The following is a 27,672-nucleotide window of genomic DNA, read 5'->3' as shown; positions in this document are numbered from 1 at the left end:
TTGGATTTGGATCCCGTGTAATGGGATGCAGTAATTATCAATGACTGATATTGAGAGTTAAAAAATTAACTTTCAATCTTGGATCAAAAGCATTTTTAACTTTTTCGTTTTTATGATCCAAGGACTTTGAATTTTTTTTTTTTTTTTTTTTTTCACTCTCAATCTCAGTCATTAGGATGATATTCAATCTGCTCGAATTCTGATGAATTACGACAGCTTTGGGGTTTACCATGATCCGAAGCTCCTGAAAAAAATGTAAATTGCAAGATGAATTATGACAGCTCCTGAAAAATACTCTTAAAAATGTAATTTTTTTTCCTACCCACTATATATTTACAGCTTGGAACCAACGAAATTACCAAACCACCAACACCCCCACAAAACAACCCCCCCCCCCCCCCCAAAAAAAAAAAAAAAAACTCTCCTCTTATGCCCAATGCTCCAGTCAGCAAAACGCTTATGCAACTACTCAATAGAACTTCACGTACAGCAAAAATTTCAAACATTGACTACAACAATTTCAATGGCTTTTTACAAACAAATACACAACCTTGACAATAGCTGCACAGTGAAGAATACCAAAAAAGAAAAAGAAAAAAAGGAATTGAGGAAAAGAATCACAATCTCAAATTAGAGTAAATGTCGGGTCATGATTTTCAACCAGTCTCTTTCCCTTGCTTGTCACAAGAAATCTTACCAAATGTTGTCAGTCCAACGAGCAGCAAATCAGTTAGCTTGCTGACTCTCTCTTCTAGCCGGCTGGATCTTCTGCAACTTGTGACGGTTGAGGCCTTTCGCGGGCACTACCAACTAATGCAGTTTGTCTAGGAACTTGAGAACTGGTTATGGGCTTCTGCAACGGCTTCAGAGCGGCCATGATCTCAGTAAATGATGGTCTCAATTTTGGATCTCTACAATGTTTAAATGGATCAATTATCAGGATCTCAAACTAGTGCATTTACAAATATAATTGACACACTGCATTAACCATGACAAACACAAGAATGGAATTTCCCCTACTAATTCACAAGTTTAAGCTTTTAATCTTCTATTTTGTAAAATGCAAGGCTTGCTAATATCTTCTTGGGCAACATATTTAATCAGAAAACAGATTGAAGATCATGTTACCCATAGACAAGAAGTATGTGGCCACTAGATGAGAATTGTTGTAACAACAGAAGCAATGATACTAGTTTGTTTGTTGTGTCAAAAGGGTATTTGAATCGCACTACATCAGAAGATTAGTTATGAACATCATTATGGTCTTGTGAAAGATCTTACAAACAAACAATAGGAAAAAAAAAAAGTTGCTAGACAGCCCCGTACACAAAATATCTTCCTGGGATCAATTTTTATTATTATTTGATATATTCACGTTTCTCGTCACAAAATGACAAGTTAAGATGCTTGCCTTTAAGAAGTTCAAACCTCTACAAGTGAGCAAAAAAGAGAGGAAGGCCCTTTTTAGATGGCTACAATATGTGAGAAGCGATCCAATGGAAATGAAGTTGGAATAAGAGACTGTGTACCAAGCAATAGAAAAAGAGAAAGTTGATCTGCTTGGGGGAGTGCTGGTAGGCTTCAAGTGTCACCGATTTGACCATTCTAAGTGGCCAGAGTGTAGATTGAATGAGCGTGAGCAAGAGGAAATCAAGATTGTTGATCTAAGGTGACAATCCAATTTTTTTCCTCTTTTTTTTCTTTTCAATTTTTGGTCATTGTCTCTTAAATCAGAATAAAATAAAAATAAAAAACACCAAGCAGACACAAATGCAACCATGCCCCAGGCGTGTCCATGTCCAACATGTGTCTGATACCACAAAAGGGTTTTTTCCATGTCTGTGCTTCTATAGAAGACTAAGGTAAGCCAACAAAAGAAAATGCCCATGGATGTTTTGAATCACAATATAAATATGTAAACAATTATTCACACGCATTCCTTAACCAAAAAATACTCACGTCTGCCAGCATTTCCGAATAATATCTGCAATGGAAGGATCCATATCATCTGGAATGTCAAGACGCCGATGTTGAAATCCAACTGCACCAACAACTTGCATTGGATTCATTCCCCCCCACGGTTGTTGCATCGTTGAGAGTTCCCATAGTATGACCCCAAAGCTATAAACGTCACTCCTACAAGTTCAATTATACAATGTATATATAAAAATAAAATAAAAAATCATAAAGGGTCCAAAACAAGGTACTAAAAACATATGTAGGAGAGAGACAGACAGAAAGAAGGCTTACTTTTCATTTGAAGGTTCATTTCTTAGCACTTCTGGGGCCATCCACTCAGCCTGAAGAGTGCAATACAAAATGAACTTATTCAAAACCTAGCTTTAATGGTTGCATGCTTGCAATCAAAGACCGATACAAACAAGTTGATAATCAAGAAAGCAAACATATTCAGGAAATTCATGAATACATATAGGCATGGCCAACGACTGCAAAATTCATTATTTGTTTCACAAATTCTACAATATAGAGATTTCTGCTTTTGAAACCATTGCACATAACAAAGTTACTTCAATGGAAATAATTCCTGAAGTTCTAGTGCAATAGCACCAAAAACCTATTGGAGTAACTTACCTTTTAACATTATTAAATAATAATAATCCGATTGTACCAACTACCACCAAAAACAGCCTTCATTATTTTTAGGCCTAACCAACAAGCTTTTATTTCAATGTTCGCCATCCCTATGAACACCAAAAGTACAGACAGTACACATGTCCTTTAAATATTTCATGATTAGAGAATAAAGCATGTAATTCTACAGTCATGAATGCACTGTTATAAACAGTAAGTCCAAATGATCTTACAATTGAAGAACTTTTGGAATGGTTCTCTCTTTGTGATTTCCAAAGTTTGAGGAAAACATGCATCGATCAATTTCAGCATTAAACAACATCAAAGCAAAACACCAATTCCCTTCACTTAGTCCTGACTCGTATGCCATTTGCCACACCAAAAAAGATGTCTAGTCACCCCCTACCCCCCAATACCACACCTTTAATCACCACAAGAAGATCTACTGAATGCCTGGATACAGGCAACTAACAAGGAAAACGTTTAAAACAAAATGCAACAAATGTGTAGTATCAAGAAAAGCACAAAAGTTTCTACCTTTTCAGTCAAAAAGAAAAGCACAAAAGTCAATGCTTTACTATTATTGGAAGCATAAAGCGGGTGCATAGAAACCAGATATGAAAAAGAAAAGAATATATAAATCAGGGAGGCATGAACATGATAGATCTGTTTGATAGATAACCCAAAAATAAACAGAAAGAAAAAGATTTTGGATGGTTCAACTGGCGGAGGGAAAAAGTGAAGTTGTTATTGGCTTACCGTCCCTGCAGTTGACCTTGAAGAGAGAAATGTGCTATGTTTCATTCGTGATAACCCAAAATCGCACACCTGAACAGGCAGAATATTTTACATCATGCTGGATTAGGCATGGAAGACACATTAAACATATTCAGCAATCACAGTAAAGATGTAAGACACCACCTTCACAACCCAATTTTTATCAACAAGAAGATTTGGGGACTTCAAATCTCGGTGCACTATCATGGGAGAGCAGTTGTGAAGATAGTTCATTCCCCGAGCCTAAAAGCGTAATCATTCAAAAAAAGATAAATTATATAAGTCACCGATTGGAGTAAATTCTGACTGAAATTGGAATAGAGAGCAAGAATGACAGGGTCATACAGCATCAAGGGCCATCCTCAAGCGCCTTCTTTCATCTAATTGATTGTTAGGCCGATGAAGCAACCTATACAAACTACCTCTGCAAAACATGAGCTTTTTTTTAACATTTGAATTGACATAACTCATAAGATCCAAGTGACAATTTATCAAAAAGAAGCATACTGGGAGTGGAAGCTCTGAATCAAACAGAATCATAGTGGCAGATCATCCATTAACATTCTATCTACTTTTTGAAAATGAGATAGTTTTAGTAGACGAAATTAGATATAAAGTTAACGTCAAGTTAAAAATTTGGAGAGATGCTTTAGAATCTAAAGGCTTTCAACTGAGAAAGACTGAAACAGGGTACATAGAATTTAAGTTTAGTAAAAGTAGAAAAAAATATGAAGGGGTTGAAAGACTTAATGGTCAATGATAGCAAAGAGTGAATGCTTTCAATATCTTGGATCAAGAATTCATAAGGATGGAAAAATTGAAGAGAATGTGAATCACAAAATAAGAGCAAAGTGGATGATGTGAAGAAATGCATTGAGAGTATCATGTGATTGTAGAATACCCATTAAGTTAAACTGAAAATTTTAGAAGACTATTATAAGATTAGCTATGCTCTGTTGTACTAAATTTTAGGCTATTAAGAAGCAACATTTTCACAAAATGAGTGTAGTTGAAAATGTTACGATGGATAAGCAGAAATACTAGAAAAGATAAGATTCAAATTAAAAAATAAAAAATAAATAAATAAAAAAAGCTAAAAAATAGGGGTGACCCTGTTGATGAAAAGATGAGGAAGAGACAATTAAGATGGTTTGGTCATGTGCAATAAAGAGCTACTAATGCACCAATGAGGAAGAATGAGTTGAAGAAGTTAAAAAACAAGGATTTGGAACTAAGGCTTGAATTTTTTTTTTTCTATCAATTCTCAAGAAAATCGCACAAGATGGAAAGTTGCAGAAGATACAGTGAAAAAAACAGAAAACAGAATTAAGAAAGTTTAACTATTGTGAAAGGTATTTCTGCCTTAATCAATAATTTCCAAAAGCCGTACCATACAAGAGCCACTTTTGATGCCATCTCATTGGCTATGTGTGCGTATTGATTTCATATTATATGTAGTATTGTACTAATAAGAGTTTTTTCTCCCATAATTTGCAGTATAGTGCATTGACTTCCATAAATCTTTGATTAAGACCACGACACAGTTATGATCAGAAATAGAATGTTACTATACCTGGGAAGAAATTCAGTGATGATTGAAAGATTTGGGGTACGTGTTACAGCTCCCATGAATAGAACAACATTAGGATGCCTGAGTCTTTTCATTATCCGAACCTTGCAATTCAGACACAAGTAAAACAAATTATGTCAATATAATCCTTATATACTTAGAGATACCAACGACAGTTAAATCCTAAAGGAAGCTATTTAGACATGTAAAAATGATGGTGGAAGGAGTGAGGTTTAAAACAAAAGAAAGGTAAGAATTTTCTATGCAGACCACAAAAAAAGATCTTCACATGCTTTAGAGAGTGGAAAGAGTTTGCATGAATCATCACAGGTGCCCTATTCAAATTCATTATCAGAATTCTGAGAATTCTGAGAAATATGTTCAGATATCTCATCCCATAGAATTTTGATGAGAATCATATGCTCAATAAAAATAAGGCAATGATTGGTCACAGAACATTTAGACAGCACATGCAGACTTATAACAGAACAGGTCAGATAAATAACTCTCATTCTGTATAATACTTTAATGTGATCTCCCATTAACCTATATGTCAATCAGCCATGGATAATCAACTCACCACAGTAATGTGAGGGGTCAAGGATGGTGGTAAAGTAGATGAAAATCCCATTATCAATGAATTGAAGTGACACCTCACCAGCACATATAAAAAAAAAATTATAGAATAACTACATATTTGGTCCCCAGCCTTCGCGTTGTATTTCAATTTGATTCCTGACCTTTTAAACATGTCAATTTAGTCCCTAACGTTTTGGTATCATGTCAAAATGGCCCCTACTGTTAAGTGAAGGATGAAAAATGCTAACATAGTTAACAGTGAAAATAAAATATTATTTTCATGCCCAGTAGACTCCACTTGTATTGCCACATCAGCAATTAAACACACTCAATTACAATATATAATATCTTAAAAATTATAACACCAAATCTGTAACCACATCAGCATTTATATTAAAAAATATTCAAATGATCAAACATTAATAAAATGAATAGAAAATCAACATCTTATTTTCTTTGCTCACACTTTCTTGACAAACAAACACAACAATAGAAAAAACAAATCTGCTTTGGGTTGAAATTCACAACTCCTCTTTACTTTGGCTGAAATTTCAACTTGGATTTGAGAGTTTAATGACAAAAAATTCACCCAACTCACAATGAAATTTCCACTGGGATTTGGATCTTCACCAACCAAACATAAACCCCTAAATCTCAACTCTCAAAACATGAAGAAGAAGGTTGCTTTTATTTGAATTTATATAGACTTTTCAAAGCTATTTGTACGAGGCAAATGTGAGAGAGGTTGGTTCCAGTAGCAATAGCTGTAGCTAGTTGGAGATGACACAAGAAGGCAATTAATAGAGAGCTATTTGAATGAGAACTTTGAAATGGTCCCAAAGCGCTCATCTAAAGAGGTGCTTCAGTAAGGAAATTGCACGTTGTTCACACCAAACCTATGAACAACGCACATCATTCTCACCAAACCCAAATCTGAAAGTGAAGAAGGTAAAAAATTAAGGATTTGCCAGTATGGATCTGGGTTTTTTTTAAATGGATCTGGGTGAGAGGCTCTAGAGATTGGGTTGAAACTTGCACGGCTGCAACGAATGATGATTCTGGGTGTAATGGTCCACTAATGGATCTCATGGGTTGATTTGAATGAGCTTTTTTAATTTCAGTTCTTTAATTTCTATCAAATTTCTAGTGGGCTTTTAACATTTTGTCCATTTGGAAACAACTTACTTAGCTGAAACTAAAAACTTTTGGCTAAAAGTAATGTAAATAAAGTTAAAATCTAGCTAAAATAATATAATAGGACCCATGAATAGTACAAAAAAGTGCAATAAGAGTTATGAATAGCAGCAAAGATAAGCTAAATAGTAAAAAAAACTGGCTTTTTCAATTAATGTCAAACGCAACCTTTATCCAATTTTCAGTGTGGGTTGGGTGACTTTTTTCCACCTAATGTCAAACGTGTAAATGGAGTGTTTTAATTGCTGATGTGGTAATATACATGTCAGTCTATTTGGCATGAAAATAATATTTTATTTTCATGCCATTAGTCATGTTAGCATTTTTCTATGAAGCACGGGTGCGTTTCGGGACTCGGGTGCGGGATTCGGCAATTTTTGAAAAAGTAGGGTGCAGGTGCGGCGGGACTCGGCGATTAAAAAATTATTAAAAATATTTTTATTTATATTTTCTATATATTTTTACTATTAAAATATTTTTTAAAAACACATTACTATACTTGATTCACAAAACAAAGAAAGAATAAGGCAAGAAACGCATCTGAGGTCAGAAATTCGGCCTCTCCGGCGAGTTTAAAGGCCGATTTCGGCCTGTTTCTGCCAATTTCGGCCTGTTTCGGCCGATTTCGGCCGTATCGGTCGCCAGCCGATATGGCCGATACGGACCGATTCTGGCCGGTTCGGCGCGAATCGAAGCCGATTCGGCGCGAATCGAGCCGCGTCGGCGCTAATCGAGCCGAGTCGGCGCGAATCGAGCCGCGTCGGCGCTAATCGAGCCGAGTCGGCGCGAATCTAAGATAAAAAAAAAAAAAAAAAAAAAAAAAAAAAAAAAAAAAACGCAGACGCGGCACCGACGCGCGGTCAATCGCGTCGGACTCGGGTGCGGCACCCTCCCAGCCGCGTCCGTGCATTCTAGGCATTTTTCATCCATCACTTAATTGCATAAACCATTTTGACACAATACCAAAACGTTAGGGACTAAATTGACACATTTAAAAGGTCATGGACCAAATTGAAATACAACATAAAGGTTAGGAACCAAATATGTAATTTACCCAAATTATATCAATTGAAGGTGCAAGCACATAGAAGATAAAATTGAAGAAACTAGATTTCTTTCCTTTGGAAACAATAGCTAAGAACACATAATGGTAAATGCAACGACAATGAGAGGGTAAATATAACAAAATAGAGATGATGTTGGAATCCTAATTCTAAAGCACAATTTAATTTGGGACTATTATGATGCCACAAGCCCCAACTGGGATTTATTGGAAGTTTTATTTTATCTTTGCTGCCAGTTTTTTTTTTTCCAGTGCTTTATTTGATTTAGAAGTCAGGTATATTAGTACTTTTGTTATTGTTAGAAATAAAGAGAATTGCATCATTCTAGCAAGATAGCTTTGGTGAGGTGTCCCTATTCTAGATTCTTCAAGAACAGACTATTGGTCAGGTGTACCTAGTGAGCTGTCCCTAACAACTGTCATTATTAGAATATTCTTTGTAAAATTTTGCAAATCTTCTCCTATATATATGGAGTGGATTGGGAAAGGGCTGAATATAGAAACCCCCTTTTCTTTCATATATATCTTCTTATTTGCATCTTCTTTTTTCACTAACAGTCATGTAGGGTCTCCAGAAACTTTATTATAAAAGCTATTTGTAGCCAACTTAAGAAAAAATGAAAGTTTGCAAAATTTTTCTACAACCGTGTGAAGCATTCAAACCCTAGGAGTGAATCCTAGAACCCTAGAGTTAATCTAGGTCTTTTCCCCTCCTGTTTGCCTTTTCCTTCTCGGTTATTGGACTACAATAACTCAAATAACCTGAAATTTGAATGCTTTTGGCCTCCACCAAAACCCAATTTAATTTCCCTAACCCTAACCCTAGTTTTGGAGATACAGCTATATCAGCCCCTTTTGTTCTACATCAAAAGATTAACTCCTAGAAAGTATGGATACTTCAACAAACCTGCCATAATTATATCAAATACGTATCCAATACGGATTACGGTGGGATCCATAAATAAAGGGGAAATTTTTCATGGATACAGCATGGGTATAGCACAAATACATTTGAGGTCAAAAAATTGAATTTTCTTGAGAAAAATGGGATTTTAAATGTATGTTAGTGAAGACATATTGTACAAAACCCATGTTCTTGTTTCTTTTTAGATAAAATTCTTGTAAAAAAATGGAGGTTTAAAGGTAATATAAGGTCCAGTGCTCTCGATGATTTAAAAAGCACACAGAAATAAATTAAATTTACCTTTTTATAATAGTTTGAATTTTAGGGACATGCAATTTATCATGATATAAGAAGAAAAAAATCTTGTGTTTGAGTCAGGAGAATTCCCACATGGTTTAATACTCCACATGTTAGGCCACCACATGGGAAAAGTGTTGGGGCCACATGAAAGGAGGAGAGTTCAAAGAAGTTAAATTCACCATTACCAAATAGCTTAAGCTTCTACACAGTTAGTAATTTATTAAAAGAAAGCATACAAGGAGGTGAAGGGGGAAGACAGATTCTACCTCACTTCTGAACTCTTCAAGTGAGTCACCAGAAATAGCTTGGTCTAGAAATCTCTTCACAGCCACTTCCTGTAAAACCAAATAGGGAAAATAAGTTCAAAATATAAACCTTCCAAAAATGGGAATTTGACCAAAAAATAATTTCTCAAAACAAACAAGGTATTGGTGAGTTATGGCTAGACAGTTTATTTTTCTATTCTAAACTATAAACTAAATAAACTTCCCAAAACAAATCAGAAAATAATGTTATATTAAGCATTTCAGGGAAAGGAAAACGGTGGTCATGATGCATCGGGCTTCAAATATTCAAACAGAAAGTCCAAAAACACCTCAAATTATTCAATTATGGGTAAACAGTCCAGAGATAGACACAACAAGATAAAATAAGCAAAGTGCAGTTTATCAGATTAACGTATTACTCGAACATCATATGTTAATTAAAGCTGAAGTAATAATTTAAGTTAAAATCTCCTGGTGCAGGATCAATGTTCAAGGGGACACCATTTAAAGTAATCAAACATTGCTTCCATATAAGCAGAATAGAATTTAGTAAATACCTGAAATTCATTGCTGCAATATAAACAGAAATAGAAAGTCTAAGTCTTGGATTTGCAGAAATTCATATTTTCAGGTTCAGTCATATTTCAGCCATATCCCAATTTGTTTTGTTTGGTGTCAAATTTAGTGCTTGGAGCCTGTAGGCCACCAATTTTGATTGTACAAAACCCTAAACACCAAATGAAAGGGCCATCCAACATATTCCCATTTTTTGCAAACAGTTTTTCTCTGGTCAGTGTCACATGTAACATACTCTTTTCAGACTGCATATTTGGCTTACAGTTCTCATGTTATTATCCATTCCCACATCTTGCAAAGATAACCATAAGCCATACAGAGGCTTTCTAAACCCACACAGCCAGCACAAAATACATAACACCTCCCAAAACAAGGCAAAACATAGACACCAAAATAACAAACTAAGGATGCACCATGATCATTCAAGGTCTGCATGATAAAACTTACAGTTCCATGCCAGTCTCCACGATAAACCTCCCCATATGATCCTGCAGAACAAAGAACGCACCAAAAATATCAAGTTACTCACTTGTGAAAAGCATCCGTAATTATATTTTTATATTAACAAAAAGTACACAAACTTGATGGCACAAGCATACCAAGTCCAATACGTTCACCCAAGGTGATTTCCTCCCATGGAATCTCACATTCTGCAACTTCATCAAGTGCACCGTCAGATTTTGTACTATCATTACCTCCCGATCTATCTGATATTATCTCACCCTCTGAATTGGCTCCAGAAGCATCATGCTGCCTGTCACCACTACCACGTGTCCCAGAACTAGAACCATCTGCATCTCCATCACTTCTTGCACCCTGCTCGTATTGCTTACTAACAGCTGCAGTTGTTGCTACCACAGCTGCAGCAGTAGCAGTGGCAGCAGCTGCTACAGGAAGTTCAAGATTGGAGTCAGTGCTTGACTTTGCAGCAGCAACTACCATTGAAGATGCTACAACAGCAGCTGCCGCTGCTGCAGCAGCAGCTACAGGTACGTTTTTTGTATATTTTACAGGAGTCACTTCAGATTGTGATGAGATCAGCTGCCCAGTTACTTCTGCTGTATCAAGCGGAAAGTTACTCCCAAAAAATTCCCCCGGTTTAAAATGCTCTGGTTGACCAGAAGAATTACTTGCTTTAGAGTGCACTCTCTGAGGAGGTAGAGGAGGCAAAAAGCGAGCAGGACCAGGATCGTCTTGAGCTTTGATTTCTTGAGTTCCAAATCCCAGCTTATCTTCTTCCCTATCTTCAGTCGGGGACTTGGCCTCAGCTGTCAACACGTCTAACTGCTCAGAATAAATTTCAGTAAACAAGTTTCGTGGAGCAACAACACCGCTCTCAAGTAGCACATCATGAAGTTTCTGAGCTAATTGTGGATTCTCTTTGGCAGCATTAATCATGTACTGTGAAACATCTTTCACTTTCATTCTACGTACAGCAGGGGAGCTAACACCTTCAGTCCAAGAAGGAGATCTTGCATGCATGTAAGGATAATTAGGCCGGCCAGGAGCCTCCCGCACCGGCACCTTCTCTACACTGGAGGGATTTCTAAAATCTTCTGAGGAAACCTTCTGCTCTTCCTCAATTTTAGTTGGCCTGTTTATATTTGCAGAAGACGTGAAATCGCTTCTATCCTCAGATTCTTTTCCTAAAGCAGCTAAATTACTGACCCTAGTCCTCTTCTCAAATATCCCAAAGTCTGAATGTTCTTCAAATGAACTCCCAACCCCACTGCTTGAAGAGGCCATATGAGAGGAATCAATATCTCTAGACAAAGGACTGGCTGAATAGAAAGATTCGTCATAGTCTATATGCGACCCAGCTGCATCAGATGGAATAAGTGTACCAGGATCTGCCATTAGATCAACAATATACTCCCTGAAATTGACATTAACCACATCTTAAAAATGGATAACATTTTCCAACCCTGAATGAAAAAAAAAATTTACAGTGACAAATTATGCAATTTTCAGCTCTGGGATCATTTCCAGCATTATTTGATAAAGGGAAAAAATACAACTACAAGTCTACAACTACACATGCAAATGCAATCCTAAAACACTAATATATAGTCACTGAATAAGATTCTAACTAAAATATAAGTATATAACAGCATTGCATGCATTGAATTAACTGTGAGTGAGAAAGAAGAAATAAGCACCTCATATATGCATACCAAAGTCATGTTTCAGAGAACAGAAAATAAATAACTAAACTCAGACTAATCCAGCTGATTTGACTGCATCACCAAACACAAATTTATAATACCAATTACCTTCCATCATCAATCTTTACAAAGTTCATTGCCACATCGTCAGAACCCGTGTATTGCTGCCCTTTCACCAATCGGCATGGGAAACCCACACTATCAGCCAGAACCTACACAATAAAATGTTAAAGAATAGAGAAACTAGTGCAAGGCCAGGATTTCAAACAAGAAGGAAAACTGATCAAACAAGAGTTAGTGAAGTACAGAACCATATGAAACGAGATAACCAAATAACCTAAGAATAATAACAAAGTTGTGGGATTTAGTGCAATAAAAAAATTTGTAGACAAGTTTTTAGTGCAATAAAATAAGGCTATTGAAAGAACAAAAAGAGAGAGAGAGATATAAAATCCAATGATTTAAGACAGCTGACTCAAAGGACAAAAACAGCTTCAAACAAGCATACCTGCTGAACATCTTGATATCATGGTAATCCAGTACCCATGCAGTTTTCAAGAACAATTAATATGGAGACAGTAACTACCCATCAACCTCATGGTACCAAATATTTGACCAGTCAAAGTCCAACATATCAGAAATGATATACAGGATGCTGTAATAAAAAATCTGCAATCAAGCTATTCACCTTTACCTTCTGAAAGAGGTAACCTAAATTTTAACTACAACGGAGAAGTACTTCATGCACAATTACTAAAATTATGTGCATACTGAGGAGTTTATTTGATCTAGTCCACATTTCTTAACATAAGTCGACTTTGCTAACGTAGGTGTTGGGGAGTTGGGGAGAAAACACCCTAGGAGACTCCAATTGAATAGTTAATATAACATATAGGGACACTACTTAACCCAAAAGCTTAATCTTATGAGCTTGGGCCCAACAATATCATATTAACCACTCACTTCTCATTATTATTCAATGTGAGACTTCCCTCACACGTGTATTCCCAAAAATCTCCCTCTCACGTATGAGTTTTTTCCACTCTGTAGGCCATGAACAAGTCCTACTGGCTCCCCTCCCCCTTGCCTTATGAGCTTTACTTATATACATCATCCATAGGAACCATGTGTGAACCCTGCACACTAATCCATGGGAACCTCACACTTTACCTTGATTTAGCACCATTGACAATGCTCCTTTGTTGGGTCTTTTTCCAAGATCGTTTGTGTAGGCCTTTAGGCTTACTTTTTCCTCGCTCCAATTGCAAAGGTGACCCTAAACTCCTTGTCCCACCCTGAGCTCTGACACAACTTCTTGGGGAGATAACAACTTGCGACATGTCACCCTGAGCTCCAATACCACTTCTTGGGAAGATAACACCATGGGGAGACTCCGGTTGAGTAGTTAATATAACATATAGAGATACCATTTAACCCAGAATCTTAAGCTTATGAGCTTGGGCCCAACAATATTATATTAACCACTCACTCTTCTCATTATTATTCAATATGGAATTTCGCTCACACATATAACCCAAACGTAGGCCAACAAATACTTATTCCATTTCATCTTCACGTGTCTACCTCCAAAAGAGTGTTCCTCACATGGAGCATGAAGTTCATCACCACCCAATGAAAGATATTAACAATAGCTTATAAGGTTGTATAAAAAAGAGAGGTAGAAAAGAGAGCAATTAATGCATCACAAATTCAGACAAGAAGCATAACCGCAGTGCATGATGCAGCCACCACCTCTGAGTCCTTTCTTTTTCTTTTCTTTTTTCTGGCCAGTACCCTTGGGTCTTTTTTGGATTGGGGAGGGGGGGGGTTTGAGTTTTCCTGGTTCCAGTTGACAGTCGACAATTTAATAAACTCCACGTATTTTCTTCAAAATCAGGAGGTGGTTATGAACCACTCTTGTTCTTTAGCCATCATTATAACACCTGCCTTAGCAATATGTTATATCAGGTTGTTCAGGGTGGTATAATTGCAAGGGTCCAGTCAATCTTAAAATGGAAAATATTGACCCATGTAACAAGCATCAAATCTTCATATCTCAAGGCATATCCTAAATTATGCTTTATGTACAGATATGATAAAATGATCTCGGAAAATTAAAGCAAACCTAAGAATAAACCTAGGAAGCAGCAAGATAAGGTGGAAAATATAAACACAGGAAAGATAATGTATCTAAATATGGATCTAAGTGGCTCAAAGGCAGACCACAGATAGTAGGAATGCTGTTGTATGCAAAGTTGAGAGAATGCAACAACACAGAATCCCTAAATTTTTCCAAATGGGATAAATACTCTTATTTGGCACTGCAGTAGATTACCGTCCAAATCATTATGTCTCTGCACCCAAATCTTAAGGATGGGCAGAGACTATAAAGTGGCTAACCACAACATTCTTGATGAATAATAGGAAGGAACTACCGCAGTCGTAAAATTTATAAATCATGAAAGGTCTTTGACAATGTACGCATCAGATTCTCTAACAGGACCTTCATGAGAAAAGACATCAGAGACTTAGCATGGACAAGGAAAGCATTTCTGAAGTGAATAAAAGAAGCATGTGAATAAAATAGAACCAGCAACAACAAGAACCTGATCACACGATTGCATATAAATTGCACTTTTCTCAGTCTTCTTAGTCCGTCATTTCCAGTCTGAAATATATTCATCCTTAACAACAAAGTGTCATTTTGCTCATGCAATCATATTAATTCAAAAACAGCTACGAAATTGATATAATTAAATTATCAGAAGTACCAATAGCATTCTCATCATGAGGGAAACCAAGGCTGTGAGAATGTTGCTTTTGCTTAGACATTTTTGTCAAAACCATCCAATAGGAATTTCAAGTATGGGAATCAAATGCTCCCAGATCACATTAACATATCAATGTAACTTAAGTTTTGAACCATAAAGGAAAAAAGTCAAGCACGTACCTTAAACAACAACGCTCGGTGACGAGCCAACCCAACTTTCAGAGAACCAAGCGGCAAAACCATGCTACCAAGGGTTGCTTTTAAATTGTAACTGAGACTTCGCCATGCTCTCAACATGTTCTCAGGATTCCCAACTGGTCCACCCATAGAGTCAGCAACTAAAATAGCAAGCTTTCGCACCAAATCACTACCTAGAATAACTAGAGAATTGGACCTTGATTTGACAGCCATCTCTAGAGCCTTCTGTTCAAGTTTCAACAAATTAGCATCAGCAACCCTATTGACCAAAACGGCTTCCCAGGTGACACCGTCTGACACTCGTGTTCTTTGCAGATCAACAAGGGATGGCATTCTTTCTGTGGCTGATTCCGTCATAACTCCGTACAGGTCATAGAAACCATCCAAGATCTTGTCATCATAGCTAAGAGAATTGTAATTCTGTGAAGCATGGATAAATCTACGATATGAGATAGGTTAGAAAGGAATAAACATGACAAAAATGATAAACAAAGTTAAATAGAGTAATCTTGTACAATTATGTTAGTCTCCAATTTGTCTTTAAAAAAATAGATATATTTCAAACTCTCAGAAAATGTAGGAGATTTTTTTTTTTTTTTTAAATAGCAATAAAAAGATTAAATGCTTCAGTTTTTCTCATCTACTTTATTCTGAAATATGACCTAGTAAGGAAAGGGGCAATTGGCTTTGTTGGAAGTATGTTTTCAGAAAGAAGATACAAAAAGTCACAAATAATGCAAATTACACAAGTTGGTAAGTCCTTGACAGAACCTTGTGATGTTATTATTCACGTGTTAAACAAAAGCAAGAGGCAGAAAGCTCAACTAGTTGCTAGTTGTTCTCAGTGACAATTGCACATCAATATAAAGAGATCATGGTGAGACATGGATTTCAATATTTCAACAATTTGTCATCTTAAATTGGATTGGCATGAGAGAATCCTTGGAACAGAAAGGGTGAAAACTAAAATTACAAAAATGAAAATGCATGTGAACCAGAATATAATAGACACATATATGTACACAAGAACTTAAAACATATAGCTAAACAAATTAAATCTAAACTAGAGAATGGTAAACAGACAACCCGTTCTGCCCATTCTGCCTATGCATTTTCTTTCAATGCAAAGCAGCTTTGATGGTGACTCTCAACAACATTTCTTACACTATCAGAATGCGACTAACATTAAATTGGTAGATGTTTCTGACTTTCATCATAGGTAATAGTGTTAAAAGACAAAGATCACAGGAGGTATGAGGATGATAACAACACCGTGCCAGATCTTTTTCCTAGTTTCTTTAACAGCTCTTCAAGTCTAATGCATAAAAATATTTTTACGTGTCTTTTATAAGACCATCCAGTTCATCCAAAAAAGAAAAAGCAAACTTAAGGAAGCACCATATGCATTTATGGACAGAAACAAAATTAAACCTTTTTTAGGCACATATTTTTTCTGACATCCATATCATTTTGTATGCAGCAACAAGTGAGTTAACTACACCACAAGAAATTTAAACTTAGACTATAATTGAAGGTTGGACGATAAGCAATTATACCCCCAACAAATTCCTATAATGTGTTGTGATTATAACAACTATGAATGCAACAAGAAGTCAACCAAATTGACATCAGTAAAAATAAGAAGAGACAAGTGCTTACCCAGTATCGGTAGGCAACAACTTCAGCTGGAGTATTATCAAGAGCACAGGAGCCTAAACTGATCTGCTTTACAGCCTCGATCTGAACTGCCTCAGGATCCTCCTTGGCACTCAACTCTAAAGCCAATTGTATCTGATACTCTTCCTCTATATCCGGATCCCTCGAGTTACTAGAACCCGAATCGCGCCTAACTGCATCCAAAGGGACATCTAAACCGCCAGTACTAGCTGAATCAGATGGTTCCATGTTCTCTCCTCTTGTCTCATTCGAAGATAATGGAGGACTGGGGCTGCGTCTATTAGCAACTGAATTCAACCAACCTGAAAGCCCTGAAAGAGGTTTATGCTCAAAATTATGATGGGGCCTAGAGTGCAAAATCCTATCAGGGGATGACCCTTCATTGGGCTTGTTATTTCCCTTTGATGAAGTAGACCCTTCTGCATCTTCTGATTGATTGGACATGATATGAAGCTTCTTAAGAAAGTTCTTCATATTAATATTTTCACTAAGCTAAAGTTTTGAATGCTAAAGAAGTAAAAATCTGGCCATAAACCACTCCATTGTCTTGGACCAAGCATGAAATCACAACCACTATTCCACCAAAAAAGAAAAGTTCATACTCATACAAAAAGCCCCTTTTGTCCAACACATCCCATCCCTTAAACCCCACAAGTGACCCCAAACAAACCTCTCAAATCCAAAAGCTACATCAACCATTACATGCAATACCAATACCCAGTAAAGCTCACACAATATCAAGAGTACCCCAGATGCTTGAATTGATAGCTAACACCTTCCTTATTACAGAAAGACCATGTTTTGAACATAATACAGAAACAAACAAGTATTCAATGAAAGAGCACAAGCTATACAAATATCAGAACTTCTTGATCTTTTTATTACCTTGAAGAAGCAGAACAATCCGAATGAATGAATACCCAGATGAGAAAAAGAAAGAAAAATTGGATCTTACTTGGATATGGAGAAGAAGAAGAAGTAGAAGTAGGGAACATAGAAAAGAGAGAATTATCTATTGGGGAAGTTTGAAAAAGAGGGCAGGTTGTAACACAGGCTGAGACAGCAAAGACCAGCAAGTGGGAGAGAGAGAGAGAGAGTAGGACCTCGTAGAAAAGAATGACCCACTTGAGTTTGAGGCACAAGGATTTCACGGTCCCAGGGAAAAAAGTTAAAATTGGTGGGAAACACAACCAACTGGCTCTGTCTTTCTCTCTCTCTCTCTCTCTCCAAAAAGCTAAGTAAAGCTTGGACTTGTTGGGGTACTCAAATCCTAAATAACCGTGGTGGCATAAATAAGTTGGAAAGCTTTTTTGTACAGAAATGGAATATTGAATGATCAAGTTGAGGGGAAAAAAATTCATTCTTTGCAACTCAACTTTTGCTATTTCGAGTTGTTACTTTGATTTTGTCCTCTCATAAATACCTCTTTTGTAACTATAGATGACAGAAATAATTTAAAATTTGAGGAAAGTGGTAAAATCAAATTTCACTTCAGCCCCGAAAACAAGCCAATTTTTCAGGACCAACGGCTCATATCAATTTTTGCTATATACACGCGCAAAAAAAAAAAATTTTTTTTTTTTATAAAGTACTATACATTCGAAAAGATTTAGAGAAGTCAAAAGGTATGACCAACTTGTAAAAGCTGCACGAGTTTTAAGGAGGAGAGGGAGAGATTGGAACATATTCGCCGTATATTATGAAGGTATAAAACTCTTATCAATAAGTCAATTCTTTTTTATTTTTAATAAAAAATTTGATGTTGGTTATTTTTTTTTAAAGAGATAATTACAGTATATTCTTAACCTGGCAGCTCAAATTATTTTTCTCCTAAATCGGTCAATATTGTATGCATCGGAAGATGCCAATTAAACTATAAGGCTAATAGCATCTTAAGTTCTTAAGATATCAGTTAATTTTTTTTTATTAGGAAAGTTGCAAGAGGCAACATTTTTTTTTTTATATTGTATGTAGAAAATGATCTTATATTAATATTCTTCCATTTTATCGAAAATTATTTCATGTGCTCGCTTTATGGAACGAGTCTCTTCCATCATAGGCTTATCCGCTCCACTAACATAGGACCCACCAACTTGTGAGAAGAAATGCTTTTTCCTTTCAAGCTAAGGTTAGGTTAGGGTCTCCATGTCTCGAATATGTAACAAATTTTTAAGTTTATCTCAATTTTTAATATAACATCCATTTGACTTTGTATTCCCTTTTTTTTAATGAAGATATTGCCAAATTTTAGTATATAAAATTAGTGTTCTTGAGCGCAAGTTGCTTTTGCAGCCCAATTAACCCAAACAACCAATAATTACACATGTATCAACAAAAGTTGAAAGAAGGTATTAATTCAACAACAAAAAAGTTTCTTATTTCAAAAACCTTATAGCTCAATGATGTTATCTAATTATCACGCGTAGGAGAACTTAGATTTGAATTTCTCCCCTACTTTATTATAATCAAAACAAAAAGCTTCTTACAGGAGCAATTTGCATGCAATCATGATAGATTTGCTCATTATCTTTTCTTTTCTTTTTTTCAGTCGAATTTTTATGTTTGCAGTGCAAAATTAAAAAGTAAAAATAAATATTCAGGTAGACAAAGTTAAAAACCAGTAATAACTACTGTTATTTTATTGTAGGAGTTGGATTACACATATGAGTAAAGTCTCACATTCAATAATTATGAGAAAACTGAGTAAATAATATAATATAATTGAGCACATACCCTTTAAATTTAGGTTTTTTAAGTGAAAATGTGACTCTATATGCTATATTAATTACTCAAGAAAATTCCTCAAATTTTTATCTCCCCAACAGTAAACCTTTGGTTAGATCTATCCGACCTAGCAATAGCATTCTTGTCTCTGGAAACATCAACCCTCCCTCACAGGTAAATGACAATTGACTTTTTTTTTTATAATCAAATTGACAATGACTTGGATGCACCTTTTCAAAGGCTTTACTTGTTCTGATTCACTAAAAATGATTACTTTGAGCATATTTCATGAAATTCTTGAATCCTTAAATGCAATACAGGTTAAGGTTGATATTTCTTCTTTATCCAAATCAGGGTGGTAACATAAAAAAGTATTGATGGTCAGGATAACACGAATACGAATTGATGCACTTTTCTCTTTTGTCCTATTAGAATGCCCTAAATAACAGGGATCATAGGGAGCTTTCTCAAGCTCTAGAAGCTACTTTCTTTTTATAATCATAATAATTGTGTGCTTCCCTAATTGAAAGTGATGATAGAAAACTTCTCTGCCTATCAAAATTATATTATTTTCTTTTTGAAGAGAAAGCTGATTATTATGTAGAATTACAATGAAGGACTCAAACGTTTGAGAAAGTCAAATCCATAAACAAATCGATATGAGGAAGTAGCCTACACTTTATCCAATTAATAATGCCAATATTTTTTAGGATTGGGGTGAGTATAAAGCAAGTAGCACTTGATATGTTAGTAGAAGCACATTTATCTTGAAAATATAATTGGTGTACAACACTGTGGGGCCCAATAATTTAAGGACCAAGCCCGATTGCTCCTGGAAAATCCGAAGGCCCAGTCCGAGGAGAGCTGTGGCCCAAGCTCTACAGTACAGAGCACAAAACAATTTTGGAAGGCAGCCGAGGACAGTTTGGTCCTCGGTAGATCCTGAATCCCACCGAAATAAAGGGGTAAAACTGGTATAGGGACGAATTTGTAAGGAGATCCAAAATATCTTGGGGAAGTTATCCTTACTACCCTTCCAGATAAGACCCAACACATGACAGAGCCGTACTCTGCAGCCTTATCAACCATACCCAACAATTCTGGGATTAGACTGATGGGACAAATATCAGTCTTGTAAAGATTGACCCTACACGTGGACGAAGGACAATTAACACAGACGAGTATAAAAGAAGAAAGCAAGTAAATCTAAGGGGGATCCCATCCCACCTCCGAAAAAGGAGGATCACATGGGAGAGAACATCTCAACAACACCGGACTTCACTGAAGAAAGTCCGTCTTTGGATAACCGGGGTTAGGCCTCAATGGTCCTCGGATCAACTCCGAGGAGTCCCATCCCATATGGTGCGACGTCTTAGGGCTTAAATGTTCAGGCCCAACACCTTTTTCTACCTGAATTCCTCTAAAACCAGGATCGGACATCGCCCCGCGACCAGCGGCTAGCTTTTTAAGCCCACTCTCTACAAATTATATTGTGAGGGATCTTCCGTGCGCGAGCCCAACATCCTTATTGGGCCGCCAGAGAATCGTGTCCTTACAAACACATATGAACATTTGGGGTCAATTTCTTTTTATAAGAGTCACTAAAAGCAAAAATTTCGAAGACTAGGTACCCTTTCATGATTAAAATTTAGAAAACAAAAAATGTCTCATGTCCTACGACCTAATTTTTTTTCTTCTTGTTCCTGTTTTTGCCTTTTCTTTTTCTTTTTTTTTCCTTTTTTTTTCCCTTTTTGTGTGTCCTCGGATTGTTTTTCTTTTAAGTTTTAAGCTTGGTTTGAGAAGATTGGTTTGACCCGTTTGTGCCATTCAAAAGAGTTTTCTTTCGGTTGTCTACTTGTGGGAATGTGCTAAAACTGTTTAAGGTGAAACGGCTAGCAAAAACTTACTCAAAAAAGAAACAAGTAACAATTAATTTTGGCTAGTAAATGCTTCACTATTTATGTTCTTTGTTCTTTTTCCTGTTATTTTCAAATTTCTATTTTCTCATTACTTTTTTTTTTTTTTTTCGCTTTTTGTTCCTCAGCATCAAGTTAGTTTTACTTAAAATAAGTCAATTCTGTCATGTCATGGTTGCAAGAGCCTATCCATCACATAGAGTCTCTAAGGACATCATGGCAAATTAAGATTTTTTTTGCTCTCGCACAGTGTATACTCAAGGCTTTCAACCAGAAACTAATCGCTGTTTACGCCGGGTGGGCCCACGAAAGGGTAAAGCGCTGGCCCAAGAAATTCTTTTCAAAGTGCAAGTAGCAAGACTCGAACTGGAGAGCACATCCAGTCAAGCCCAGTACAAGCACCTTGAGACCGAGAGCTCAACCAACTCAGCCAGCCCCCTGGGTTGGCAAATTAAGATATGAAACTTTACTATTTGTGAAAATAATAAATAAGCAAATTGATCAGTTAAATGAATAAAAATTCCATAATAAATGGAGTTTAGCACTGCACTAAATTTCATTGAGCCATATATTCTTCTTATTGATCAAAGATTATTACAATATCAGGTAATCTCGTCATATATTTGATCCGCCCAGATAAGATACCCAAAAATTAGAGAGAAGATTATTAAGATGATAATATCGTTTTCATACTATCAAATAACATGTACACAACACAACAAAAATTTATTCCTCTTGCAAGGTTAAAAAGAGTGGGAATATGCAGGGGCAACTAAAACAAATTAAGCCTTATTGTCTTCATGGATCCAACCGACTCATCTGCTCATCATATTCACATATAGTGCATTATAAAATATATTCAAAGAAACATATAGTAATATTCTTATGCAAAAAGGTATGCAATAATATTATATGCTCTTCGGAACTTGCAGAAGATGGAAAGAAAGTGAGACCCTCCATTAAGTAAGTCTCTCTTCCACTCCACCAATTCTGCTCAATGATTCATATCAAGAACTATGGGGTCAATAGATTTGTTTATTGGTGTACTTCTCTGAAATTCTTCAAAAGCACAGAATAGGCAAATTATCTTATTAATATTGATATATATAGCAAAATTAGGCATGCGCCTTGCTGTAAGGGCACCTAAAAGTCAGGAATATTCGTATCCAAGTATTAAGGGTGATACTATTGCATTGCATATATGACGGTATCTGTGTTGGTGTTTCTTTTCAACTAACATGTTGGATGGACGGACTATCCATGTGTAAATTATTAGTCAATAAAGAGTTCCATAAGCACAACCAACATCACTTAGTTTTTTTTGAGTTCTAGTTAGCTTTACTGATAAAGTTTCTGATGGTTGAATAAGAGATTTAGGGTTTAATTTCTACCTACACCAAAAACCAATTGATGTCTTGGTCTGATGATAAAGAGCTATCATTATGAACGGACATCATTGGTTAGTCTTAATTTGATAGTTACAACGTAAAAATGGAAACTTGAACTCTAGATGTTTTGAAAAATATTAAGAGGTGCTAACCAGTTAAGTTATAAGACTCTTGACATTAAAATTGCTTATAATTGATCTTTTAATTAAGCCGAACTAATTCATGGTTATCATATCAACAAATAGTGATAGGAAACTATATATTATCTACCTCTTAGATTATGTTTGCATTTCGTTAACACGTGATTGGTTGATTCCCTAGAATTTAGTAAAGAACAAGAAAATTAATGATTCATCAAATCATCAACTAGCTAACTGTGTTTTAACATCACAACCATATTTGATATATACTATTTCAATCGCTTTAGCAAACAAGTCCAATAACTTTATTTTATTCTATATTTATAAATATAGAAATGTGATTTTATATATGGTGGGGTTTGGGTGGCGCATGAAAGAACATTTTAATATAAGACGTCAAATCTAGATACAAACGAGAATCATATGATAGAAATAGTCGTCTATAAACAAGGGAATCACTTTACTTTTTTTGGAGAAGAAGACCAAATGAGAAAATTCCAACCTTGCTTGTTAGATAAATTACAAAATTGAAAACATGGTGTTATTTTTTTGGATAAGTTCTCAAGGAAAAAGGAGTGACCATTGCATTCACATGAAAGAAAGTGAAAGCAGCATTTCTTTTATGATGATGTATAAACTATAAAAAGAAAATTCGCACAAATACATATCGATTCTATAACCACACAATTAAAGTTGAATCAATTTTATAAAATTTTATATGCTATATCATATCACGCCATAGAGAATTCCACAATACAAACTTTTTAAATAAAATAAAAAATGTATCATACTTATTTAATCTTAATCACTAACGTAATGTATTGTCTTATACACTTTATAATAATAGATTAAACAATATCATAGACAGTTCACATGATATACAATCATCTCAAATAATAATATTTTATATTATTCTCATAAAAAAAATATTATATATTATTCAATTAACCCCTTCAAAATAATATAATTAAACTTGTGGTGACGAAATAGAAGGAGCTAGTTGCAAAACCATGCTATTTGGATAAAAAAGAATATTTAAAAATATTACATATTTAAATATTTATCAAGAAATAAAAACTTCAAAATTTGTAGAAAACATGTATAAAGGATACATGTTTAATTAATAAGTAGTAATAAATAAAAATTCAAATCAAAGAACTTATAGAAAATAACTTATCTAATGTAATTATAATTTTTTTAAAATAAGATCAAAGTTTAATATTGGGATTGCTTTATCCAAAAGTATGGTAAGTTATTTAAGTATTATTTATAACTCTTAAAATCAAATTAATAGACATATATTAGAATAATAGTTCATTTGAAAAATGTGAACTTACAAAACTTATGTAGCAACAATACAAGAAATTAACAAAAACTCAAAGCCTTTTATTTTATATTATACTAGTGGTTAAATTGTGCAAAGCACAAGTTCAAACAAAAAATCATGTATAATATATATTTAATTGATTAAATAAAAATTAAGAATTTATAATCAAGAATATATTTAATTTGGTTATAATTTGTTGAGAGAATATCAAAACATAAGGATTTATTTTGTGTTGGGTTATTTTATCCCAAAAAAAGGCAATGATTTTTAATTTAATTAAAATAATATAATTTAGCACTATTTGTAATTTTTAATTCCAAATTAAATATATAAAATGAAAAAAAAATGTGAGTTTTAAAAATTTTATACAACAATGTTAGAATAAATCAACAAAAGAAAATTCTTTTAAAATTTATTTATATATATATATATATATAGGATTATATTTAAGAGAAAGGAGAGGGGAGAGGGGAGAGTCCAAGCTCATCTTTAACTTTCGGATTAGAAATCCAATTTGGAAGAGAAGAGATAGTTATAGACCCATCTTCTTTCACAAAAAGCAATACAACATGTTAAGATGTGAGCAAAGTAATTAAGGTTTATAGATACAAATCAAAATTCTCAACTTAAAGGGAATTTTAAAGAAGAAGAAACAATGGGCATAACATCTAATCGAAAATCTAAGATAGTAGGTGGAGGAGATTGTAGATTGTCAATCACAGATTTTGAATCCCCTTCAAATTGGACAAATGTGAGATTATGATTTATGAATATATAAATATATATATATATATATATATAGTTCTAGATTATCTCTTCTCTTCTCTATGGCTGAAATTAAATGTTAATCACTTCAATAGGAATGTCACTTATTTTGCGTATTAAGTTATTTACTATTAAAACTTCAGACTTCAAATCCCAAAAAAAAAAAAAAAAAAAAAAGTGGACTTTAGACATGTCATCCATTTCTAGAAAAGAAGAAGGGTTTTACCGGTGCTAAGAAAAAATAATAATAATAATAATCTATTAATTAATAAAAAATAGATTTCAGTTAGATCAATTCGTAGAGACACTTATAATTGAGTATAATATTTAAAATTTAATAATATAAAAAAATTACCGTAAAACGGAATATCCATTTTATTTAGTAAAAAAGTTTTCATTAGTTTAAGTAAATAGTAATAATAAAAATAAAAACAAAGATAAAATACAAAATTTACCCTCTAAGTTTTTTCAGATTTCATTTCAATTCTCTATTTTTGTTTTTATTCATTTCAGTCCTTTAACTTTCAAGTTTATTCAATTAATATTTTTCCATCAACTTTTGTTATATGTTGTGGTTAATTTTTCAATTTTATCAATTTTTCTTCAAAAATTTTAAATTAAAAAAATTCAATTAATGATTGAAAAATATTTTTTTGATTTTTTTTTTAATTAATAAAAATTTATTAATTGAATAAATCTAAAACTTATAGGATTAAAATAAACAAAAATAAAGTTAAAAAATTGAAATAAAATTGGAAGGAAATTAAGAGTTAGGACGTCAATTTTACCTTCTTCTTTTTTTCTTTTTTTTTGAGAATCACGTCAATTTTACCTTTTAGTGTAAAAGCAAAAAATAAATGAACATTAAATTAAGACAGAGAATACGTCAAGTTCCTATGTTAGTTGGCGTCCGACTCCGACTACTACAAATGGGCGGCTTTGCTTGTCCTAAGCTTTTAATGCAAAAATAAATAAATAAAAAAGTAAATATTTATTGCTCGAAAAGCGTGGGGCTGCTGTCCTTAATCATAACGTTTTAAACACTTTGTGTCTAATGTAACCCACGCGCTGTCCCATCAACCAATAAGTGAACCGAAATTAAAAAGTAAAGAATCTGATTGGAGCGTGAGTTGGCGCCGAGAACAAAGTTAGTATTATTTGATATAGGACCACAGGGTTCCTAAATTGGGGGCCACCGGCCACCATTATCCAACCAAAAATGAAGTAAAAGCAGAATTCCTCAGATTGTAATTGGAGCGTGAAGAAGCGCGTGGCCTAGAATTGCTCATGGCAATGAATGAAATGAAACCTCATTGCGGTATGACCATTTGTATCCAATAGCCTATAGGTCTGTTAATTCAATTTGACTCAGATTTGGGGAAGAGAGCCGATCATGTGCACAAAAATTATTTATGAAAAATGCTAACGAATATCTAACAAAATTAGTTAATAATCTATTTAAAAAAATTATTAAAAAAAGTAATTAATATTTTAACAATTTTTTATATCTCATAAAAGTGATGTCAAAATTTTTCTAAAATAGATTATTAATCAATACTTTAAGTATACTTATTAGCATGACCCATTATTTATAAAACTAGTAACCAATCATTCATGCAATGAGATGTAAACGAACAAAATTTGGACATGTTACCTTTTTTTTTTTTTTATTCACAACTATGGGCAAATTATGAAGAGAAATGCTAAAAATTCATTTAAAGAAAATTTTTATGAAAAAAAAAATAATTAATATTTTGATATCTTTTTTCATTTCCTATAAAAATAATATCAAAATTTTTTTAAAATGGATTGTTAACGTGTACCCTAAGTATGAGCATAACCCAATTATGAATTTAGTTACCTCTATATCACTTTCTTATCTTAGAAACGCAAATAATTATCCATTCATTATCACATCTTATTTATTCGTGCGAACGTGCGTAGTTGGTGAATATTTTTTAATTTGTGTGACTTTGGGCGAGGACATGAAAATTGTAGGAAGCTGTAGCAGTAATTCAAAGTCAAAATGATGTGCCGACGGCTACACACTCATAGGTTCTGCCACACAGTAATTTTGGAAAGTTTAATGTTAAAGGTTGTTGGGGAGGACAGGGGTCTAGAAGGCAAAAGGTAGCGTAGCATAGGGGGGGTGTAGCACACCACAAAACAGTTCCAAAGGACAAAAAATAGGTTACGCGTGGGATCTACTCTTTTTCTTTTTTTCCTGATAAATAAATATTAAAAAAAGAAAACTTTCTTTCTTCTTTTTCTTATAATGAAATCTAATTGGTAAGAGACTCACTGTGTAGGAGGCACTACCATCAATCTCAACAAAAACAACTTTTTAGCAAAAAACTAAATCTACTTAAAATCTTCTTGCATCAGCCTTTACTATTTGTCCCCAAAATTTGTCAATGAATAGCGTCTCAATACACTTATTGAAACTCTGTTCACCATCACGCTAATATAAACTATTATTTTATTTATTTCTCTCTCTCTCTCTCTCTCTCTCTCTCTCTTTGAAAATTTTCACAACCTTTGTCTCACTTTTTCCCACCAATTGACTTTGTCCCTTTGATAGAGAACAATGAATTTTTTGAGATTGAAATTAAGGGAGGAATGCAACAATGGTCGACCGTGATTTACAATTGGCAAATAGCCCACCACATATGGTTAATCATGATTTGTAATTGTGCTGGCTTGGTGCTTGTAAGATCACAGGTCATGTTGAGTGATTAGCGATAATTAGGAATGTTTGGTTCAATGACTATGGTTGAGGTT

At 34.5% G+C, this 27,672-nt stretch overlaps 1 protein-coding gene across 4 annotated transcripts; it reads right to left on the bottom strand.

Annotated features, from left to right (window-relative positions):
• On the bottom strand, nucleotides 1-17,910 carry LOC115963911 (probable serine/threonine-protein kinase SIS8). 4 transcript variants are annotated; one of them, XR_004085960.1, is made up of 14 exons: nucleotides 16,614-17,910; nucleotides 14,937-15,374; nucleotides 12,095-12,198; nucleotides 10,421-11,697; nucleotides 10,269-10,309; nucleotides 9,246-9,314; nucleotides 4,943-5,043; nucleotides 3,715-3,793; nucleotides 3,514-3,612; nucleotides 3,352-3,420; nucleotides 2,251-2,300; nucleotides 1,960-2,136; nucleotides 698-911; nucleotides 1-244 (listed from the first exon to the last, which is right to left on the bottom strand). XR_004085960.1 is itself a non-coding variant. In XM_031083148.1 (14 exons), the coding sequence occupies exons 2-14, from the start codon at nucleotides 16,857-16,859 to the stop codon at nucleotides 752-754; spliced, it is 2,910 nt and encodes a 969-aa protein (XP_030939008.1). In that variant the 5' UTR covers nucleotides 16,860-16,942; nucleotides 17,517-17,904; the 3' UTR covers nucleotides 446-751. The 4 variants fall into 4 exon arrangements, 3 of the variants coding, with proteins under 3 accessions (XP_030939008.1, XP_030939007.1, XP_030939009.1); XM_031083148.1 differs by lacking the exon at nucleotides 1-244 and having other exon boundaries at nucleotides 446-911; nucleotides 16,614-16,942; nucleotides 17,517-17,904; XM_031083147.1 differs by lacking the exon at nucleotides 1-244 and having other exon boundaries at nucleotides 446-911; nucleotides 16,614-17,908.
• Between the last annotated feature and the right edge of the window lie 9,762 nt (nucleotides 17,911-27,672).

Source organism: Quercus lobata, chromosome 10 (assembly GCF_001633185.2).
Source record: "Quercus lobata isolate SW786 chromosome 10, ValleyOak3.0 Primary Assembly, whole genome shotgun sequence".
Lineage (NCBI taxonomy): Eukaryota > Viridiplantae > Streptophyta > Magnoliopsida > Fagales > Fagaceae > Quercus > Quercus lobata.
Note: the sequence above shows the minus strand (reverse complement) of the source record. Positions and strands in the feature narration are given on the sequence as shown.

Coding starts and splice junctions, on each gene's coding strand:
- LOC115963911 (XM_031083147.1), bottom strand. CDS start 17,105: ATGAAGAACTTTCTTAAGAAGCTTCATATCATGTCCAATCAATCAGAA. Junction 3,794..4,942: donor ATCACTGAATTTCTTCCCAG/GTATAGTAACAT, acceptor CATGTTTTGCAG/AGGTAGTTTGTATAGGTTGC. Junction 912..1,959: donor ATTCGGAAATGCTGGCAGAC/GTGAGTATTTTT, acceptor TAAACATTGTAG/AGATCCAAAATTGAGACCAT.